This window comes from Leishmania martiniquensis, chromosome 22 (genome assembly GCF_017916325.1).
Source record: "Leishmania martiniquensis isolate LSCM1 chromosome 22, whole genome shotgun sequence".
Taxonomy (NCBI): Eukaryota; Euglenozoa; class Kinetoplastea; order Trypanosomatida; family Trypanosomatidae; genus Leishmania; species Leishmania martiniquensis.
Window position 1 is genome coordinate 685,686 of NC_090157.1, and position 19,215 is coordinate 704,900.

The 19,215-nt window shown below is 60.8% G+C and overlaps 5 protein-coding genes across 5 annotated transcripts; all 5 read left to right on the top strand.

Moving 5' to 3' along the window:
* Window positions 1-2,037, top strand: LSCM1_03002 (uncharacterized protein; the record flags this gene model as incomplete). Its single annotated transcript, XM_067320556.1, has 1 exon — window positions 1-2,037. The coding sequence occupies one exon, from the start codon at window positions 1-3 to the stop codon at window positions 2,035-2,037; it is 2,037 nt and encodes a 678-aa protein (XP_067178868.1).
* A 1,931-nt stretch (window positions 2,038-3,968) lies between these two features.
* LSCM1_03003 (uncharacterized protein) lies at window positions 3,969-12,344 on the top strand (the record flags this gene model as incomplete). Its single annotated transcript, XM_067320557.1, has 1 exon — window positions 3,969-12,344. The coding sequence occupies one exon, from the start codon at window positions 3,969-3,971 to the stop codon at window positions 12,342-12,344; it is 8,376 nt and encodes a 2,791-aa protein (XP_067178869.1).
* A 1,488-nt stretch (window positions 12,345-13,832) lies between these two features.
* Window positions 13,833-14,861, top strand: LSCM1_03004 (uncharacterized protein; the record flags this gene model as incomplete). The annotated part of the gene is made up of 1 exon (XM_067320558.1): window positions 13,833-14,861. One exon carries the CDS (start codon window positions 13,833-13,835, stop codon window positions 14,859-14,861), a length of 1,029 nt encoding a protein of 342 aa, XP_067178870.1.
* A 966-nt stretch (window positions 14,862-15,827) lies between these two features.
* LSCM1_03005 (uncharacterized protein) lies at window positions 15,828-16,151 on the top strand (the record flags this gene model as incomplete). Its single annotated transcript, XM_067320559.1, has 1 exon — window positions 15,828-16,151. One exon carries the CDS (start codon window positions 15,828-15,830, stop codon window positions 16,149-16,151), a length of 324 nt encoding a protein of 107 aa, XP_067178871.1.
* Window positions 16,152-17,296: 1,145 nt separating this feature from the next.
* Window positions 17,297-18,457, top strand: LSCM1_03006 (uncharacterized protein; the record flags this gene model as incomplete). Its single annotated transcript, XM_067320560.1, has 1 exon — window positions 17,297-18,457. The coding sequence occupies one exon, from the start codon at window positions 17,297-17,299 to the stop codon at window positions 18,455-18,457; it is 1,161 nt and encodes a 386-aa protein (XP_067178872.1).
* Between the last annotated feature and the right edge of the window lie 758 nt (window positions 18,458-19,215).

Sequence of the window (19,215 nt, forward strand, 5' to 3'; positions counted from 1 at the left end):
ATGGCAGCCATCGCCACGCTGCCAGAGACGAAATGGACAGGGCTGCTGTACATTTGCAGCGACGTGGTGGCCGCCTGTGACGGCCGGGTGGCGCATCTGGTGCAGCACAGGGGCGACACTAAAGTGGACGAGGCCATTTGCGTATCCCACAGCGAGGCGAGCAGCTTTGTGCCGTGGTTAACTCCTGGAGCACCTGTCGCTCGCGTGCGTGCTGTTTGGTCTGTGGGCAGTGGTCCAGTGCACGATGTGTTTGTTTCACTAGCCGAAACGGACGGTACAACGGCAGCAACATCACCTAATGCCGCTCCCACCAAGATCATCTCTGGCATAACAGAGTGTGTGATCAGCTTGCACATCTTCTACCAGTCCGTTCTCGCTGTGCGAACGCTCCAACGAGTTCTCTTCTACTCGCTAGACCCATCCCCGTTGGCCGCGAACACAGCCACAAAGATCGGAGTCTGTGAGCTGCCGAAATGGGTGTGTGAACAGGCGACAGGGGTGGGCCTAACTTCGCCTACGTGCTCCTCGGCACAGAGGGAGAAGAATATATGCGTTATGTGCGCCAAATTCGATCGCGTCTTTATAGCCACGATCGACTGCTCCTCTTGCACGTCTGCCGTTGTCATACGCCGCACCGCGATGTCGGGGGTGCGATTCTCGCCATCCTGTGCCCCCGATCCCAAAGTGACGTGTGCCCCCAGATGGACAGTGCGGTGGAGTCGGCAGGAAATGCTGATGATGTGCTTCTCCTCTGCCGACAGAGCCCCACGCCTCGCCGGATTTTCCCTCCAGCCCACAAAAGGGCGCGAAATAGCGAAGTGGATGTCTCCCGAAGAGCTTGCCGCGTCGGTGAGTGGCGCCTCTCCTGCTGCGGTGGCCGCTTCCAGCGACTTATGCAGTGACGGTGACGGAGCACATGTATGGCTGTGTGACACCTCTACGAGCTCCTCAGTCCTCCTCCGGGAGGTGACAGGCGCCCCATCGAAGGAGCTCGTGCTGCCGGGCGTGATGGCGGACACGCAGGTGGCGATGGTCGCGGCCGCAAACGGTGTATTCGTACTCGCAGGACACACAATATATTCTGTGAATATCAGTCACATGAGAGCGATGGGCGAGCGGCCGTCGGAGCCTGCACCCATGTTGTCAACGTCGAGGTCCGCTGAAGACTCCGGATCTACTTCCTTGCCCACGTCAGTCACCGCACGCCTGAAAGAGGCCGCGCTGCAATACGCGATTGGAAAGATATCCACCTTCCCCTACATCTTGCGCGACAGCGTTTACGTTCACAAGAGCGGCGATGCCGCCTCCGGCTTCAGATTCACGCACAGTATCCTGAGCATCATCGACCAGCTGCTCAGCACGGACCCACATCAGCACGCTCTGGCTTACATCCGCTACAGTATTATAGCACGGTCACTGCATCCATACACCGTACTGGAGCTGTTGCGCGTTCGCCGTGGATCAGCCGCGGAGGCGCCACCAGAAGGTCTTCTTCTCGCCATCGCCTCTACCCTTGCGGACAAGCCGCCGCTGCAAAACGGCGGTCTATCGCGACTTCCTCCCGCTGAAGCATCCGTGGCGGCCTTCTTCGACTCCACCGGCGACGACGGCCCTTTCAGGTCGGAGATGGAGAAGAAGCGGTACATAGCAGATCTTTGTGCTGCTGCGAAAGCCTGCCTGGCGAGCGGCGCTCTCGGTGCTGCCCATCTGCTGCTCACCGTGGCTGCGAGAGCGGCCACGCTAATCTACGGCGGCACGCAGATGAAGAGCCACGCCGGGGCGGCTCAGGCGCATGGAAAGGAGGAGCGAATGTATGACTGGACTATTGCCGAGTGCATCAGCATTATGCGCTGCTACACGGACTGGTCGCTCACCACCTCCTCCTCTCTGGGTGTCATGACCGCACACGTCGGCGCTCCGCACACTCTAAAGAAGGAGGCGGCTCTCCGTGATGGCGGGGCGCATCCCATCGAAACATCGCGGCATGCGCAGATACACCAAATGCACGTGTTGCGACAGCCCAAGAGGTCTCTTTGAGAGCCGCTGAGACCACCGCTGCCGCCCTCGCAGCCGTTGCAAGGGTACGCCCCTCCCCCAAACGATCGGCGCTCACTTCTGCTTTAAGGGAAACACATTCGATAATGCGACATTTTCTTAAAATTGCGCTCCCTCGCGCTGTGCAGCACATTCGGCGTGCCCTATCGCATCTGAGGCAAGCTGCTGAGTGGGTGTGTTATCACGAGCGATGAGCGAGAACGGTGTGAAGGTATGCGTGCCAGGCGACGCCACAGCGCACCTGTGCGACAGGTGCCGCACCTCCCCCATCCAACTGGGTCAAGTGGCGCGGCACAGATGCCGTAAACGTGCGGAGGAACACCTCTAAAATCGCACCATCGACTCCTCCAGGCGCCGGTGTGAGGTGTCGGCAAGTGACATAATGGAGTGCCGCGGTTTGAGGCGGCTGAGGGGGGAGGCACGACACGCGTACAGGGCCAAGGGCCTCCTCGGGCGCATGGGGAATGCACGTGAACCATCCTCCTGCTGCCCTCATGGCAGGCGTCTCCGTTTCCGCCCTCGAGCACGGCCCTGGACGCGACCCGCTGGGATCAAGGTGTGTGTGTGGTCGGTTCAGATCCGCCCGGCGCCGATGACGCAGCATGAATGCGAAGAGGGGATGCGGAAGGACAAGCAGAGCCCGTTTGATGGTTGACGGCTCGATCCGGGACGCCCCGGATGAGTCCGCAGGGCTCGCAGCGGGGTGGGAGGGCGGTGAGGCGTGCGTGCCTGCGCGCGTACTTGCCGAGCTATTTGCTACAGAGAAACGACACGTTAAAGGGATACCATAAGTTTACTATAACGCAGTCATCAGGTCCCCTCCCCTGTGCCTCGTGCGACTGGCCGACTCTTGCTGTCCGGTCTCTGTGGGCGTAAGCCCGGCGAGAGCACGCACAGAGGGAGCTGCTACGCCGTGCACTCAAGCAGTGAAGTGGTGCTCATACGCACATAAGACCCAGTTCAGTGTTTGAAGGGAGCTTTGTAGATGCCTAGAAAGCAGCGAGACGATGCAGCAGCAAACTGGATGACAACACCTGCGCATCCGCAGGAGCATGTGTGTGCTGCCGTGGCGGACTTGGCAGCGGCACCTCTGTCACGCACGTGCAGTGCACACGTGAGAGACGGTTGGGATATCAACGGGAGGGGGCGGGAGGGGGTGCTGGTGGTGGTGGTGGTGGCGAGGAAGGTGTGAGAGGCGCACTTTCGCATGCCCGCATAGATTACCACTGCTCTCTCTCTCGGTCTCTTCCACCCGCCCTTCTCGATTGGAGCCTAACAGCAAAGTGGCGCTGCGAGCCCTCCGTTTCTCCTTTCCCCTTCGGCGGCTGTGCGCATGCGCAGGACCATTCAAAGACGTCCCTCGCCTGCCACCGCAGCTTACATGACTGCTTCCCCCCTCCTCCCTCCCTCCCCCTTACCCCTTCCCCGCATTTTCTTCTGCCTTTGCCCCCCAACCGCTGTGACGTTTCCCACGCGTGGCCTTTGGCCGCCCCGAGCGTTTTCTGTGAATACGCCTTTACTCTGCCGCACACACACACACAATCGTGCCTGTGCCCTATGCATCTGCGCGATCGTGACTGGACCACTTCGACCTTTGTGGAAGGAACGGGGCGGCGATTGATGTCAGGCAAGGGGAGCAGCAGTACCAAAACAAAAACTTTGCTGCCGCCTCGAGTTTACTCGACCACAGGCACTTAGCAGCATATCTTCATCCCCCGCTTTTACTCCCCTCGCGGTCACGGCTCTTTCACTACCACCCCTCTGTCCGCCCCGCCATCGATATCGCTGTGCCCCCACACTCCCCATTTGGCGTTCATACTCAGCGCGCTCCCGTGGAGGGTGACCGAGTGGCGGAGAGGGGGAAAAGAAGGCCTGAGTGCAGGGGGTGTATTTCTGAGGAAACACGGCCCCTCATGTCTGCCTTTGCTGCACGAATGGGGCGCGCCGCCTCGCGAGGCACTCACGACACCGCAGGCACGAAAAAAGCTCTCCAACATTTCTCCCCCGCTTCATCGAATAGGCCTGCCGCGGCACCGCCGCCAACGAAGCGGATGGAGGTGACACCACCAGTAGCGGAGTTTATTAATTATGATGTAGATACCACCTACGTGATGCCGCTCGAGGTTCGAAACCGCACAGACGAGATACTGACGCTGCGCTTTGTGGCGCCGGCGCGGCACCCGGGCAGCTTTCGACTTGTCAATGGTGCCTCGGTACGTGTCGCACCTGGACTGGCACACACTGTCGAGGTCGAGTTCACCACCCACACGGCGCAAGACTACGCGGATGTGTTGACCATTCTTAGTGGCGACGGTGGTCGCGTCGAGGTACCGCTGACGGCGTGCCGTGTGCCCCTCGTGGAGTTTCCTCCCACGGTGAACTTTGGCAAGGTGGAACAGCAACTTGTGTGTGCTACGCGCGCGCTGACGCTGGTGAACCGCGGCCGAAAAGACGCGGCTGTTTCGTTCGTGGTGGATGAGAGAGGCGACAGGGATGGTGGTGCAGCGTGCGGGGTGGTGCTGAGCAGCACGTCCGTTGTGGTGCCAGCAGAGGGCCGAGCAACTGTCGCGCTTGAGCTGAAGCCGCTGCCGCCTGCTCTATACACGTGGCACATCCCGGTGGAGATGAACGGGCAGCGCCTGCCAACCCTCTTGGAGGTGACAGCGGAGGTAGTAGACTGCCGGAGCCGCCTTTTTGATCCACAGACAGGAGAGGAGGCTGTCTCGGTAGAATTCGCCGAGACCTTTGCTGGGAATACAGCGAAACATCAACTGGAGGTCGTCAACGGCGGGTCGCATGCGATCAGCTTCGCGATCCGCTCCGCGCACGACCTCTCCGAAGGTGGAGCAACCCCATTCTCCTTCGCCCCCACTCAAGGGCGGCTGCCTCCGCAGGGGCGCCTCTCCGTCATTGCGCTGTTTAAACCACAGCTGAAAGTGCGCCGCACTGGATGGAGCACCACTCCGCTCAATGCGCCTGCGGAGACTGCGGAGGTCCGAAAATACGAGGCCCTCTTCTCCTTGCTCTTTGTGGAGACGGAGCAGACGCAAAGCTTCCGGATGGTGGGCACGTCGTGCGAGACTCTCGTCCGCCTCTCTACGTCGGTGATTGACTTTGGACCCTGCGTCCTGAAGGAGTCAAAGGAGTCGACACTCACGCTCACGAACGACGTCGCCCACCTGCCCATGCGCTACGCAGTGCAGTGCCCGCCGCACTTCTCTGTCACACCGGCGCGCGGCGTAGTGGCCCCTGGCGGAAGCGTCACATTGCGCATAGCGTTTCGCCCGCGTCGCCTTGAGCCGTACGTCGAGACGCTCACCCTCATCGCCAACGATACGGTGAGGAGCGTCGTGGAGCTGCGGGGAACGCCGCTATACCGCGAGGGCGCCGCGCTGCCAGCGAACTCTCGCCCTTCCGGCGCGGAGGACGAGATGGCGAAACCAGCGGCGGTGGACCTCGGCATGATCCCTGGGGAGGGGCTGACACCACCCTCGCTCCCCCGACAGGTGCCCGCGGCAGCGCTGATGGCAGAAGACACGGCGGTGCAGAGCTGCAGCAGCAGCCACGTCGCGCCACCCGTGTTTGATGTGCACTCTTTGGCAAAGCGGCGCTTCCATCTCGCCCCAGCAACACCGCAGGAGCGGCGTGACTGCAAGCGCGAGTTGACGCCGATGGAGGTGCTCAATATTGTGCTGCCATGCAAGTCGCTGAAACTTGGGCGCGTCACCATTCACGCTGATGCGGTGGCATCACTCTTCGTGTACAACGGCACAAAGGCAAGCGTCCAGGTCGGCGTTCCGACAGAGGCGGAAGGTCCTGTGACGGTAGAACCTTCCACCCAAGTTGTGCCGGCGCAACGCATGGCGCAATTCGACGTGCATCTCCGCTTCGGCGCGGTGCAGGCCTTTCAGCAGGTCATGCGCGTCGTTGTGAACCATAGGCATCACATGCGCTTCTCGGTCCAGGCGGATGTGGTGCCGGTGGAGGTGACCCTCTCACAGACGCAGGTACTGCTGGCGCTGACTGGACAGGCCGAGGAGCCTGTGTGCACAGCACAAGTGACGCTTACGAACAAGGGCAACTGCGCCGCGGCGTGTTGCTGGCATATCGCGTCGCCGTCGGGCGAGTTCGAGGTGGAGCCAAGGACTGGGCTACTGAGCGCCGGCGCAGAGGGCAGTGCGACGCTTTTTTTCCGTCCCGCTGCAGGTACATCGCATGCCTCCTGCGAGGCGCGTCTGAAGGTTGTGGGGGCGACGGAGGACAAGGTGCTGCTGCTGACTGGAAGCGTAGCGCCGACGAAGTGTGCGTGGGGGGAAGCTGTGGGCCTCACGACGCCTCCGCTGGCCCCCGCCTCCAAGGACCCGGCTGCCGTCTCAGGCGTGCTGTCTTTGGGGCGTATCGCAGCCGGCGTCCCCGCTATGGCGACGCTTCCCCTCACCAACAAGGGTAGGACGAACGCGTACTTCTCCGTTGGCGCGTTGCCCGCGTGGTTGACGGTATCGCCGTCGCAGGGGCGTGTCTGCGCTGGTGAGACAGAGGAGCTCACGGTGCGGGTGCGGCATGCGATAACCGGTGGCGTGACTCATCTTGTGGAGTGCAGTGTTGCTGGCATGCGGCGCCCTCTGATAGCACGTGTGGAGGCGACCGTCGTGGCCCCGCCGCTGTCAGTGGAACTGGATGGCAAGGAGCAGGGCGAGGCGCACCTAGACTTCGGCCATGTCTACGTCGGTTGCCCGCAGTCGCGTTCGTTGACGCTCCGCAACGGCGGCGACGTGGCTGCCGCTGTGCAGGTCAACCTGGAGTCGTGTGCATACTACTCTCTCGACTCAGCGGTGCTGGAAGGGGAAGGGCAGCAGGATATGGTGGAGAGCGTGATGTCGCTTGCCACCTTGGATGACTCACGGCGCTCGCGTCTCACGTCGCGCGCGCGGTCTCTGTACTCCCTCAGTGTGGCCGACCGCAGGACGTCAAGCGGCGTCGCCGCTGCCATTGTCGTGGTACCGCCGATGGCGGAGTACACGCTACGTCTTTTATTCAACTCTCTGCGCGCTGCTGCGGCACAGTGCTGCCCTGTTCGGTGGCATCAGCTCGGCGCAGACGACATGCACCCACTGCCGCCGTTAACTGTAGAGGCCACTGCGCTGCTGCCGTCAGTCGTGCTGAGCACGAGGGCGGTGACCTTTCCCGGCGTCGTGGTCGGCCAGCGACCGCCACCTCGAGTGGTCTTCGTCCGACGCGCAGATCTGGGGGCGTCGCCATCATCGCCGCAACGAGGATCGGTTGCGTGGCGGCTGGAGACGAAGGGAGGCGCTTCCAGCTTCCTAGTGGAGCCGCACCGAGGCATCCTGGGCGAGGGAGAGGAGCAGACCGTCACCATCACGTATCTACCGACGAGTGCTGGGCGAGTGCAGGCGTGTCTGGTGCTCAAGACGGAGGAGGAAGCGGAGAGCTCGACAGGGGCGCCGTGTGCGTGCTGCGCCATCAGCGCTTCTGCCACCGAGCCGCGTGTGTGCAGCGACTATGCTTCTCTGGTGTTCCCGACTGCGCCGCTCGGTGTTGCCGTGAGGATGACGGTGCTGCTCCATAACGAGGGCTATGACGCCGTACGCGTCGAGTACCCCGGCTCCTGCGACCCGCCTCTGCAGGTGTCGTTCCCTCAGGGCCACTCCATGGGCGCCCCGCCACGGGCCACCCTTCCCGTCACCTTCACTTTCTGCAGTCCCACGCCGATTTCCGTGCGCTCCGCCATCCGCTTGCACACGGACGCTGGCGGCTGCATCGAAATTGCCATCAGCGGCAGCGCTGTGAACTCCATCATAACCACCGAGGCTTTTGTATCATATATGAGCCGCACGAGATCGGCGACCGCGAGTGATGGAGACGACGTCCTACAGGTGCCACAGCGCTGGCCCGGCAGCCGCTACCTCGTTGAGGCAGAGCTTCCAATGGTGTGCACCTTGCCGGCTTCCTCAGGTGGCGCGTGCGATTGCTTGCACATCCAAATGGATGCGGTAAAGGAGGGCGTTGACTGGGAGGCGGAGCGGGCGTGGCTGACGGCGTGGTGGAACGCTTTCGTCTGCCGCACTCCTGTGCAGGATGTGGTAGAGGCGCTTCAAGCGACACGCGGCGGGATCATCGGTGACATGACGCATCAGTTCACCGGAATGCGGCCTCGACGTGCTGAGGCGCTAGAGTCGTCCCACCTCGCCTCTACGCGTGCAGCTAAGGAGGGCGGCTCTGGGCTCTCTGTGGCCGCGGCAACCCGTCGTCGCAAAGGCACGGTAGTGGTGCGCGGCGGGACGCGGCAACAACGGCAGGCGGAGGTGGTCGGCACTACCCCTTCCTCGCTTTCGATCACGCCGAAGGAGCTGCGCACCCTTCACATTCTCATCCAGTACGTGCGCTCCTGCGGCGGTTGCCTGATCGATGTAGAGCTGCCGTATTTGCTTCCCTTCGATGCATTCGTCGAGCATGTGGCTGCGCACTCCCCGTACGCGCTGGAGCAGCTGTCCAACCTCGCTGAAGGCGGGGATGTCGAGGCGGTGTTCCAGCGCCGCGCAACGGCGTCATGGGTGACCGTGATGCGAGAGTGTCTACGACTGTTCTATGTGTCGCAGGTGCGCGTGACAGCCGCCACCCCGATGCCACAGGCACTGCGAGGGTGGTCGCCCTTGTCGTCGCTGCAACGTTCCCAAAGCCGAAGCAACGTCTACAGCGAGGAGGAGTCGCTAATCTTGCGCTGGGTGGCCGCGTGCGTCACGGCCTTCGAGACAGGCGACAACGCAGACCTTTACAAGAGCCTACCGGCGAAGGCGCCGCATTGCTTCGAAGATCTCCGCGACGCACAAGCCCTCATCGCTGTTGTGCTGACGTACGTGCCAGCTCTCGCGCACGAGGTGCGCAGGGCCATCGCCTCCGGCGCCCAACAGAGGCATGCGGGACTCGCTGCGGCTCTTTTGAACCTTTTGCACACATTGGGAGTTCCGGGACTCCCGGCTGCCGACGCCTTCGTGACGGCGCCACCAACGCAGATGGTGCTGCTCCTCACTCACCTCTTCACGTATCTGCCAAAGTTCATCGCCGCCACACCTGTTGACTTCAACGGCCGCGCTCTTACGATGCTGACGCAGACCATCACCGTTGAAAACACGTCCGCGGAGCCGCGCGATTACAACGTCCTCCTACTCGATGCCCCACTATTCTCTGCCGACTCTGACAAGCTGACGGTGGCGCCGCGCAGCTCGGTGCCGCTGACGCTGTCGATCATTCCGCGCATGCGGCGACCGGTGACGGGGCAGTGTGTGCTGATCGACTGCTCCCCACAGGTGCCGCCGGCAGAGCGAGCACCTTTCGTGTTTCAGCTCAAGGCCACTCCAACCATGGAGCCGCTGCAGACGGTGTATGTGGAGACGCCGCAGTACGAGTGTCTTCAATCGGAGCTTTATATCACCAACCCCTTCTCTGTGGATTGCGTGGTGAGTCTGCGAGTGACGCAGATGCGCTTGCCGGCTGCAACGCAGATGACGGATGCCGCCGCAGCACCCGAGGGCACCGCGCCGTGGCTGAATAGCGACGATGCGTCCTTCTGGCGGCAGAACCATGATGCCCCCTTCACCGTAGCCACGGAAGTCCTTTCACTACGCCGCGGTGAGCCAACACGACTGCCCTTCTCATTCGCGCCCCTCTCACGTGGCGTTTACCGTCTGCTTCTGACCTTCTGGGAGGAGCGAGAGGGCGAGTTCACATGGGCGGTGGAGGCGACGAGCGGGTGGCCCAAGCCGGTCGACGCCAGCCTGGACCTACGTGTGGAGCTCGGGGAGAGCTGCACGTCTACGCACGACGTCAAGAGCAGCAATCCGTCGCTCGAGCGCTGCCTGAAGTTCTACGAGGATCGCGCGCGCAGCGCCCAGCGCACCGACCTCAGTCGCCTGCTAAGCGGGGCTCGCTATGCGGTGTACTTTTTGAATGAGCGCATGGAGGGCCCTAATCCCTTCTTCGTCGCCACACAGAGCACGTTCCTCGCAAGCGCCGCTGCAGAAATGACATGGCCGATGACCTTTACCTTCACACCGCAGTGTGTTGGGGTGTACCGAACCTATGCGCTGCTGATATCTGAGGCCGATGTGCGACTTCTGCTAATTGTAGGCGAGTGCGTGCCCAGGGGTGACCGGAAAGAGCTACAGTTTGCGTGCCCGGCGCGCCAGGTGATCTTGCAGCAGATCACACTGGGCAACCACAGCACCACGGAGGACTGGCTCTTCACCGCCACGTTCGAGGGCTCCGCCTATTTCACCGGACCGCACGATATTCGGGTTCCGAGTGGACGGTCAAAAGAGTACACGATCAAATATGCCCCTTCGTGGATTAGCGAAGAGGAGAGGGCAACGCTCGTGCTGCTGAACGGTGTCACTGGACAGAAGCACACCTACACCCTCGTGGGCACCGCAGAGGCGCCGCTGTCCGAGGGTATCTTGACACTGGACTGCCGAGCGCGCGACCGTGAGACACTGGAGGTGATGGTGCCGAACATTTGTGCACAGGACACAACGTACTTTGTGAAGACGGACTTGGCGTACTGCGAGTGTGAGTCACCGTCACTCGTCATTCCACGAGCGTCGAGCCGCCGCTTCGCGATGACGGTGACCCCCACCGTTCGCGGTGACTACTCCGGCCGCGTCACTTTCACCGCCTCGAATGGGCGGTATGTGTGGTACGCGGTGCAGCTGCACGTGGCTCCACCAGAGAAGGAAGGCCTCGTTGAGCTCCGTACAAACGTTCGGACGTCGATGGTGGCAGACGTCTCGGTGATGAACCCGTTTGATGCTGCGCTCTCGTTCAAAGTGCACCGATACGGTGCTGGGCTGTACGGCGCGAACACCTTCCAACTGGCCCCCAAAGCTACCGCGGCTTACAGCCTTCTCTTTGTCCCGACCCAAGCCGGCGAGTCGGCGGGGCGTCTTTCCTTGGTGAGCGAGGCTGCCGGCGAGTTTTGGTATGAGCTGCACATGACGGTAACGGAGGCAGAGGCGGAGTCCCTGCCCTTCCCACCCACCCCTATTGGCCAGTCGCAGGTCATGCAGGTGCACTTGCCCAACCGAAGTGACGTGAACTCCGTCTTGACGGTGGAGTCGACGGACGCAGCTTGCTTTGGGGTGCGTCCGCCAAGGGTGGTGCTGCCGGCACACTCGGAGAGCATCATCGACGTGGTCTTCACACCGCGGTGCGTCGGCGTCGAGCAAACGGCCTTGGTGACGCTGCGCGACCCCGAACTGGGATGCTGGCGCTACGAATGTGCCGGTATGGGCACGCCTCCCTTGCCGGCAGAGCCGCTGTCGTGCACTTGCACTATCGGGACCACGGCAACACTGCTTCTGCCCTTCACGAATGTCCTGAAGCGAGACACCGCGTTAGAAGTGCGGCTGAGAGGGGATACCGCGGCCTTCGCGCTGCGTACAGTACCGAGCAGCGCGGTGGCGGCTGGTGCCTCCGTGTCGCTGCTTGTGGCGTTTACCCCCTCTCTGGTGAAGCGCCATGACGCTGTCGTGGAGATTTGTCCAGCGGTGCGGCGCGACGACAAGACCTGTGACGTCACGTGGTCGTACCCGATCGAGGGCTTTTGCGTGTACCGGCAGACGCAGCCCTCTTTGCGCTTGCGCTGCGCCGCTCGCACGCAATGTGAGGACACAGTCTACGTGCACGCACCTGGGCTGCCTCCAGGTCTCAATGCTGCTGTCTCGGTGGCCTTCGAGGTGGACTCTAAGCAGTCCTACGCGGCTGCCGCGGCAGCGAGTGTGTCATGTAGCGTGACTATGCCGAGTCCGTACCCGGATGGGTTTGAGGTAAACCTCAAGTTCGCCCCGTTGCGGCCGCTAGTGGGATCAGGGTGGGTAGTGGTGCGTGGTGCAGAGGGCGGTGTTTGGCAGTACCAGGTGCTGCTAGAGTCTACCCCGGCGCCCGTCGACGACACTATCGTGCTGTACGGCGAGTACAAGGAGAGCACCTCCGCTTCGTTTGACTTGTACAACGTATTTCCTTACCGCTCCACTTTCTTCGCGTACTTCACGGCTGACAGTTCCAAGGACTTTACTGTGTCACCTGCGCATGGAGTGCTGCTTCCGTTTGTGCCTGGCCAACGGGGAGCCGCCACGCCCACCAGCGTGCAGATCTCTGTGCATCCCTCCTCCCGCATTCCTCAAGTGGAGGGCACACTCGTGGTGGACACAGACGACATGCAATGGACGTTCCGCGTCCTCGGCAAATTCGGCCATCAGTTCCGGCTACCCGATTGAGGCGTTGGCGATGTGTTGTATGTGTGTGTGAGGGGGGGGCGGCTGCCCTAGTGCATGGCAACTCTTCTTTGCTGCTTCCCATGCGCCGCTTTCTTCTTTCACGATGTTTCACTAGCGGAACGCCGTCGGCGCCCCCGCGACCGTCGATGCCCCCCGCGTCTCTTTCTTTCTTTCTCTCTTTGCGCGCCTCTTGTAGCCTTCTTGATTGCTTTGTGCGCATCCCCCCTCTCCGCACAGGTATGATGTACAGGCCGAATCTCAATATTTTCCTCTCTCTATGTTTAGTGCTTCCCCCCTCCCCCCTCACTCCTCGCAGTGCGCGCACACCGATGTCTTTGCACTCCGACGCGCATGCGAAACGCATGCCTAATCAGTATATCGCCTTTACACACTCGTGCACCACACGCGCTGCACCATTCCTCCCCTTTGGCGGCCACGCGTTGCTTTTCGTGGGGCGCATCGATCGACGCGCGCACACGATACGGCCGCCAAAGGGGAGGAATGGTGCAAAGGGGCTCTGAAGCATCCACTGCGGAAACTGTGCGAGAGGGTGCGCTTCGTGGGGGCTTTCTATCCTTCTCTTTCTGCTTCTTCAGTGCTGCAGCGCAAGGAAAGCGCGCGCCGCATGCTGCACCTTGCGCACGTGCGCAGCGCTTTTGTAAACGCGCTGTCTTCACCGCCACCGCCCCCACACCCTTCGCCACTCCTCCTCGCTTCCTCGTCTCTAATCTTTTTTCTCCTGTAGACCTTTTCGGCCTCTTATCATCAAGCTTCTGTGCCCTCCTACTCCATCACCTGCAGCCACACAGTTCTGTGGAGGATGACAGAGAAGGGTGGGAGGGAGAGAGACCGCGTCACTGTGCCTCTTCATGCTGCACTGTGATGCCCAAAAAAATGACTGAAGCACAACCAAATTCTCACGGATGGGGGCCACTAGCGCCTCAGAGAGGGAGAGAGGCATCGAGGGGCACGAGCGGAGGGAATGGGCGATCGATGTGCTCTATCACAGCAACAGGGCACTCACCTGTTTTGGACGAGCGGGAAGCCGCGCATGGGAATGCATTCTGCTTCATCCGCGACATCCTTTTCTCTCTCTCCTCTTTTTTTCTACTTGCTTGCTGTTCTCGACGTGTGGGTGTGCTCCTTCGCTGCTGCCACTGCTCTACTCCTGCTGACCACCTCCTCGTACGTTCTGTGATGTGGCGTCCACACTGCGCACCTGTGCGCAGACACATATACACACGGACACACGAGCTCCAGCCTTGCCCATCACTTTTTACCCCTGCCCTTCCCACTGGTGCATCGAGATCATCGCCTCGCCCCGCCCACCCATATCTCGCTGAGGGCCCCCGTTTTTTTTAGGTCGTTCATTGAACATTCGCGCTGTCTTTCACCGTATGCATTGAGGAGGTCTGCATGGACGGAGAGTACGGGTGAAACGGTGTTCAGAAAAGCGCGTTGCCGATTAGAGAAGCCGAAAAGAGGAGTATGACGTCGAAGCACACCTCGCAGCCCTACACAATGCCGGCGAACACACCGGCATGGAACCCGGAGACGCGGCTTCCGTCGCTTAGCAAGTCCTCCATGATCCGCGACGTGTGGGCTGACAATCTCGAGGAGGAGTTTGCCATAATTCGGTCGCTTCTTAAAGATTACTCGTTCGTCTCGCTGGACACGGAGTTCCCTGGCGTGGTGGCCAAGCCTGTGGGCAGCTTCAAGACGACGCACGAATTTTACTACCAAACCCTCCGCTGCAACGTGAACCTCCTCAAGATCATTCAGCTCGGCATCACACTCCTCAACGACAAGGGCGAAGTCCCGGAGCACTGCTCTACCTGGCAGTTTAATTTCCGTTTCAGCATCAAGGAGGACGTGTACGCACAGGATAGCATCGAGCTTCTTCGGCACGGCGGCATCAACTTCGACTACTTCAACGACTTCGGGATTGAGGTGACACACTTCGCGGAGCTTCTCATCTCCAGCGGGCTGGTGCTCAATCCCAACGTGCGCTGGCTCGCCTTCCACGCTGGCTACGACTTTGGGTACCTCATCAAGGTGGTATGCAACAAGGATCTGCCAGAGAAGGAGGAGGAGTTCCTGCAGACCCTCCATGCCCTCTTCCCGAGCATGTTCGACCTTAAGTATCTGCTGCGATTCACGGAGGTGTCTCACTCCTTTGGCTTGGACTACTTAGCGGAGAGCCTGAAGCTGCGTCGCTTCGGCACTGCTCATCAGGCCGGCAGCGATTCGCTCCTCACGGGTCACTGCTACTTCAAGCTACTGCGTGAGAGCTTTGGCAACACCGCACCAGTGGCCAACAACGGCGTGCTCTACGGCCTTAGCGAGGACGCAGCTTCCTCCGCAACCCCTAGCAGTGCGCAGGCGGTGACACAGGCGGTGACACAGGCGAATAGCAACACTCACAGCTTCGCGAGCCCCATGGCGTACAACAATGGTGGCGCAGTTGGCGGGGCTTTTCCAGCAGCTCCCATCACCTCTAACATGCGCAGGCCGTGAGAGAGCGCGCGGCTCGTCTGCGGTGCCCTCCTTCGAGATGCGTCGGTGTGAGTTGCACTTGCTGATTTCTGCGTGCCTCTCTCCTTTTTTTTCGTGTGCGCTTCTGGTGGCTTGTGCAACACTTGGCGGCAGCGCATCTCGATGTGGCCAACACTCTCCCCTCTTCTCCCCTCTCTTTTCCGGGTAGGGAGGAGGGGGAGGAGCGCCTATGTGTGTGTGTGTGTGCGTGTAAGGCGCCGCATTCGTATTTTCCTTTTCTTCCCTTTCCCTCGTGTGTGCGTGTGTGTGTGTGTGGAGGAGGAGGATGGGGTGAGATGGAGGGCGCACAGAGCGCGTTTAGCGTTGCTCCTCCCTTTTCCCCCTTCTCTTTTTGTGCAAGTCTGTTCGTCTGCCAACTGGCCGTCTTTTTCGCATGTCTCTCTTTGAATCCGCCTTCTCCCCTCCCTCTGTTCGTGTCTGTCTCTGTGTGTGTGTGTGTATTTTTCTCTGTCAGCTCTCTAATGACAGCAGCAACGTGAATGCAAAAAAAAAACAATGCGCCGCATAAATGGTCACAGCCACACCTGGGGTGCGGCAAAGAGAGAGGGAGAGCGCTGTTGTGGTTGTGCGCGCCACTTAGACTTCATTCTTGTGCGTTCCCGCACCCGGCCTCGCCCTCCGAGATGGCCGCGGCAGACGCAGAAAAAGGTCGCGCGGTGCTGATCAGCGTCCCGCGCGTGCCCCTCTTTCCTTCCCAACTTCACTTCCTTCTTCGCACGTTCATGTGCTCCGGCCCACTCATACTCTCCTCCTCCTCCCCAATTCTCTGCATACCCCCTCTCTCTTGCCTTCTCTCCGGCACAAACAAACACGTCTGCGCATGGCATACGTCGCACATCAGAGCAGTTATCGCCCATTCAGCGACCGCTGTCCGCTTCTCTTCATAGCGGCACGAAGGAGACGAAACACATACGAAAATTGACAGCTATGCCCTCCGAGCGCGCCCCCTCTGCCACCGCCGCGGCGGTGGAGGAAGAGACGAGCGACTTCTGGTCGAATCCTGTCGATCACTTCCGTCCCAACCTGAAGTTCCTCTCCGTGTACGTGGAGCATCAGTACGTGGTGGACAAGTGGCTCCGCGTCAAGGAAAAGTGGCTGAAGCCGTGGTACCTGCCGTGGTGGACGCCCATGTACCAGGTGATGACGTGGTACTCCCAGCGCAACCGCAACCTCATGCTGGTGGAGAACAATCTGAACTACCGCCCGTACCGCTACCGCCGCAACGACGAAGACCGTAAAAATCCTTACTAATACCGTTCATGTGAGCGGCCCTGCGCGAGGCGGGGGAGGGTGGGAAATGGAGAGTGGTGGCGCAGCCGTGACACTGGAAGCACTGGGGAAGCCGTTTCCTCTGTGCCCCCTCAGCACTCTACTGCACCCGCTCTCTGCTCCCCCCTCCATCATAGCTTTTTTAGGAAGATGTGTGGGACTGTGTGTGCGCGTCCTCTCCCAACGCTCATTGGTAGCTAACGAGTCGCAGCCCACAGGCAAACGGGGGAGTGGCGGTGGGAGGGAGGGGGAGACGTGTTTCACACGCGCGAGCGTGTGTGAATGGGCTGCTGGGCGTGCTTGAATCTTTGTATGTGATGCACATGCCACCGCACATAGACACGGCAATGCAGTATATCTCTTCCTTCCCCAGTTCGTTCCTTGGTGCACCGTCTCGCTCTATTTCCTCCCTCCACGCACGTGTGTGTGCCAATAGGGTCAGCAAAAAAAAACAAGCAAACACACCTACATCTACACCTATTAAGGGATGCACAAATGAGGCAGGAGGCCTGCTGCGGGCTGCGACAAGTCAACGGTGCGGCCCTCGGGGCTTGGGGATGGGGAGGGGGCGGCAAGGAAGAGAATGGGAAGACCGAGCGCGGTGGCTGCACACAGCATGGTGGAAGGATTTTGGTGCCCCCACCTCCCTCAGAGACAGCTTCTCCCCCGCGTTTTCGCCCAACAAGATGTTTACGCCAATGCCGCGCGGAGTAACTCACGTGTGCTGTGGTGAAAAAAAAAATAATCGTCACACCTGCGACGGCGGGAGAGTGGCTCGATGCCGATCTCTCGGTCCTGCTCGGTCCGGTTGCCACACACACACACACACACCCAGACATAAGCGAGCAAGTCTAAAAAACTGAGATGGAGAGGGGGGTGGGTGGGTGAGCGGGCGGGCGCGGTGCTGGTAAGCTCCTCTAAGTCTCTGCTGCCGCTTCCTTTCTTGCGTGCGTGTGTTGTGTGTGACCCGATCAGGATGAGCTCCATGACTCAGCTGCATACCTCCCACTCCTATCCTTCGTCTGAACCGCATTCCTTCACTCTGCTCGGCTCTCGCGTGCTTTGTGCTCCCTGCGACGTGTTCTTTGCGAGGACACTGCCAAGCGCGATTGCTCCGCACGGCAGCTATGGCGCAAGATACCCTGAAGGTATGCGTCTTCATCGGCTTTCTGGGCGCCGGTAAGACTACCATCCTTCAACGTCTTCTCCCCACCATCCCACGTGAAGAAAAGGTTTGCATCCTTGTGAACGACATCAGTCGTGATAACATCGACGTGCACGCTTTTCAGCCGGCGAACATGGCACACATGGCATCTCCCCATGACACTGTTGCACTGGCGCTCTCCGGCGGATGCGTGTGCTGCAATCTGCTCTCCGGCCTCGTCGCGGAGCTGCAGTCGGCGCACGCGCAGGGCTTCAGGTACGCATTGTTAGAGTGCACCGGTGTTGCGGATCCTATCCCTGTCGTGGCCACGCTGCACGCGCTTCCTGAGCTTCGTGCACGCGTAGAGGTGGACGCGGTGGTAATGGTCATCGCCGCGTCCTCCTTGCTTTCGGTTACGGCAGGTGATCAAGTGGGACTCGACTCGTTGGACGTCTTGCAAGGCGACCAGATCAAAGGCGCTAACGTGGTTCTCATCAACAACTGGGAGTACACGGATCGCATCGACGCCGCAATGATGCGGCTCTGGGTGCGGCGCATCAAAGAATTCGCCCGCGATTCGAACCCGAACGTGCGTGTGTACTGCACGAACGCAGGCTTCTTCGCCTTCGAGTCGCTCGTGTATCGCCAGGGCCTCTTCGCCGCCGACGGCGTTGCCGCCTTCTTCCTCAGTGCGTACGCAGCCGCGGGGAAGGTGATCGGTGCTTTTGGCGGCAGCGCAGCTGCTGAAGAGGAGGCGGGTGAGATGAAAAAGCTGGGCCTGCAGCTTTTCACACTGGAGCTACGAGGAAAGGCTCTTTCCACTCAGCTGCTGCGCCGGGCTCTCCTCAGTCCCGCAGCACGGCAACTGCTCGAGAACGTGTGGCGCAGCAAGGGGTACTTCAGCGCCATGGACGACGAAGACGGCGCTGGCTCGCGCTCTACCAAAGAACTTCAGTTCCGTTGGCAGACGGTGAAGCGCAGGGTCGACTACGGTGAGGTGCTGCCACCGTACGTGCCAATGGTCGCTCGAGAGACAGGCGAATCTCTTTGTTGCCTCGTTGTCTTTATCGGTGATTTTGACGCCGTCGCTAAAGCCCAACAGGCCGCTGCCTTCTTCTCCTCGGTCGCATCACGCAGCGTCTAAGACGCGTTCCTCTGGTGTCCTTCCCCTTTGCCTCTTTGTCGCTCAGCTTCCTTGCTGCTACTGCGCGCACCCACGTGCGCTCCTCCCTCCCCTACTCATCACCTGCCCACCTCGTCCCGCAAGCCACATACGACAAGAGCCTTCGCCCCTGTCACATGCTGCCGCCCCCTCTGTCGTGCATGGCTGTGCCATACTTGTGCACGCCAGTATGCTGCTGTGTCGCCTCGCTCCCTTAGGCGTCGGCGCTCGTCAGCTCTGCCTCTTTGACCGGCACGATCTCTCCGGTGCATTGGCCGCAGCTGGGGCGCGGGCGCTGCCAGTATCCTCCCTTCGAAGCTCCTCGCATGCGTGCAGCGTCGTACCCACACCCACCCCTCTTTTTCCAGACCGCTCCGCAGTGTGCTGCGGTGAGCCACCCGCCACACGCGCACACACGCTTGCACCTTCCCCTCGCACGAAGGAGGGATGCCGCATGCACGCGCGAATGGACGGGCAAAAAAAGGGAGAAGGGGGGAGACTGCCGGTGGTGAGGCGTTTTTCCTTTGCCGTTGCTGCCGTTTGATGTGTCCATTCTGTTACACCAAATAAGCGAAGCATCGCTCAGCCTCTGGCCGTATTGCAGGCCCGACTCCACGATGCGAAGCAGTGATAGAGAAGCGTGAAGGGCAGTGCGCGACCCAGTCGTCTTGGCACAGTCTCTGCCCTCCCATTCTGCCGGCTCCCCTTCTGTTGGTCGCCGCGTTGTGCATCCCTCTGGG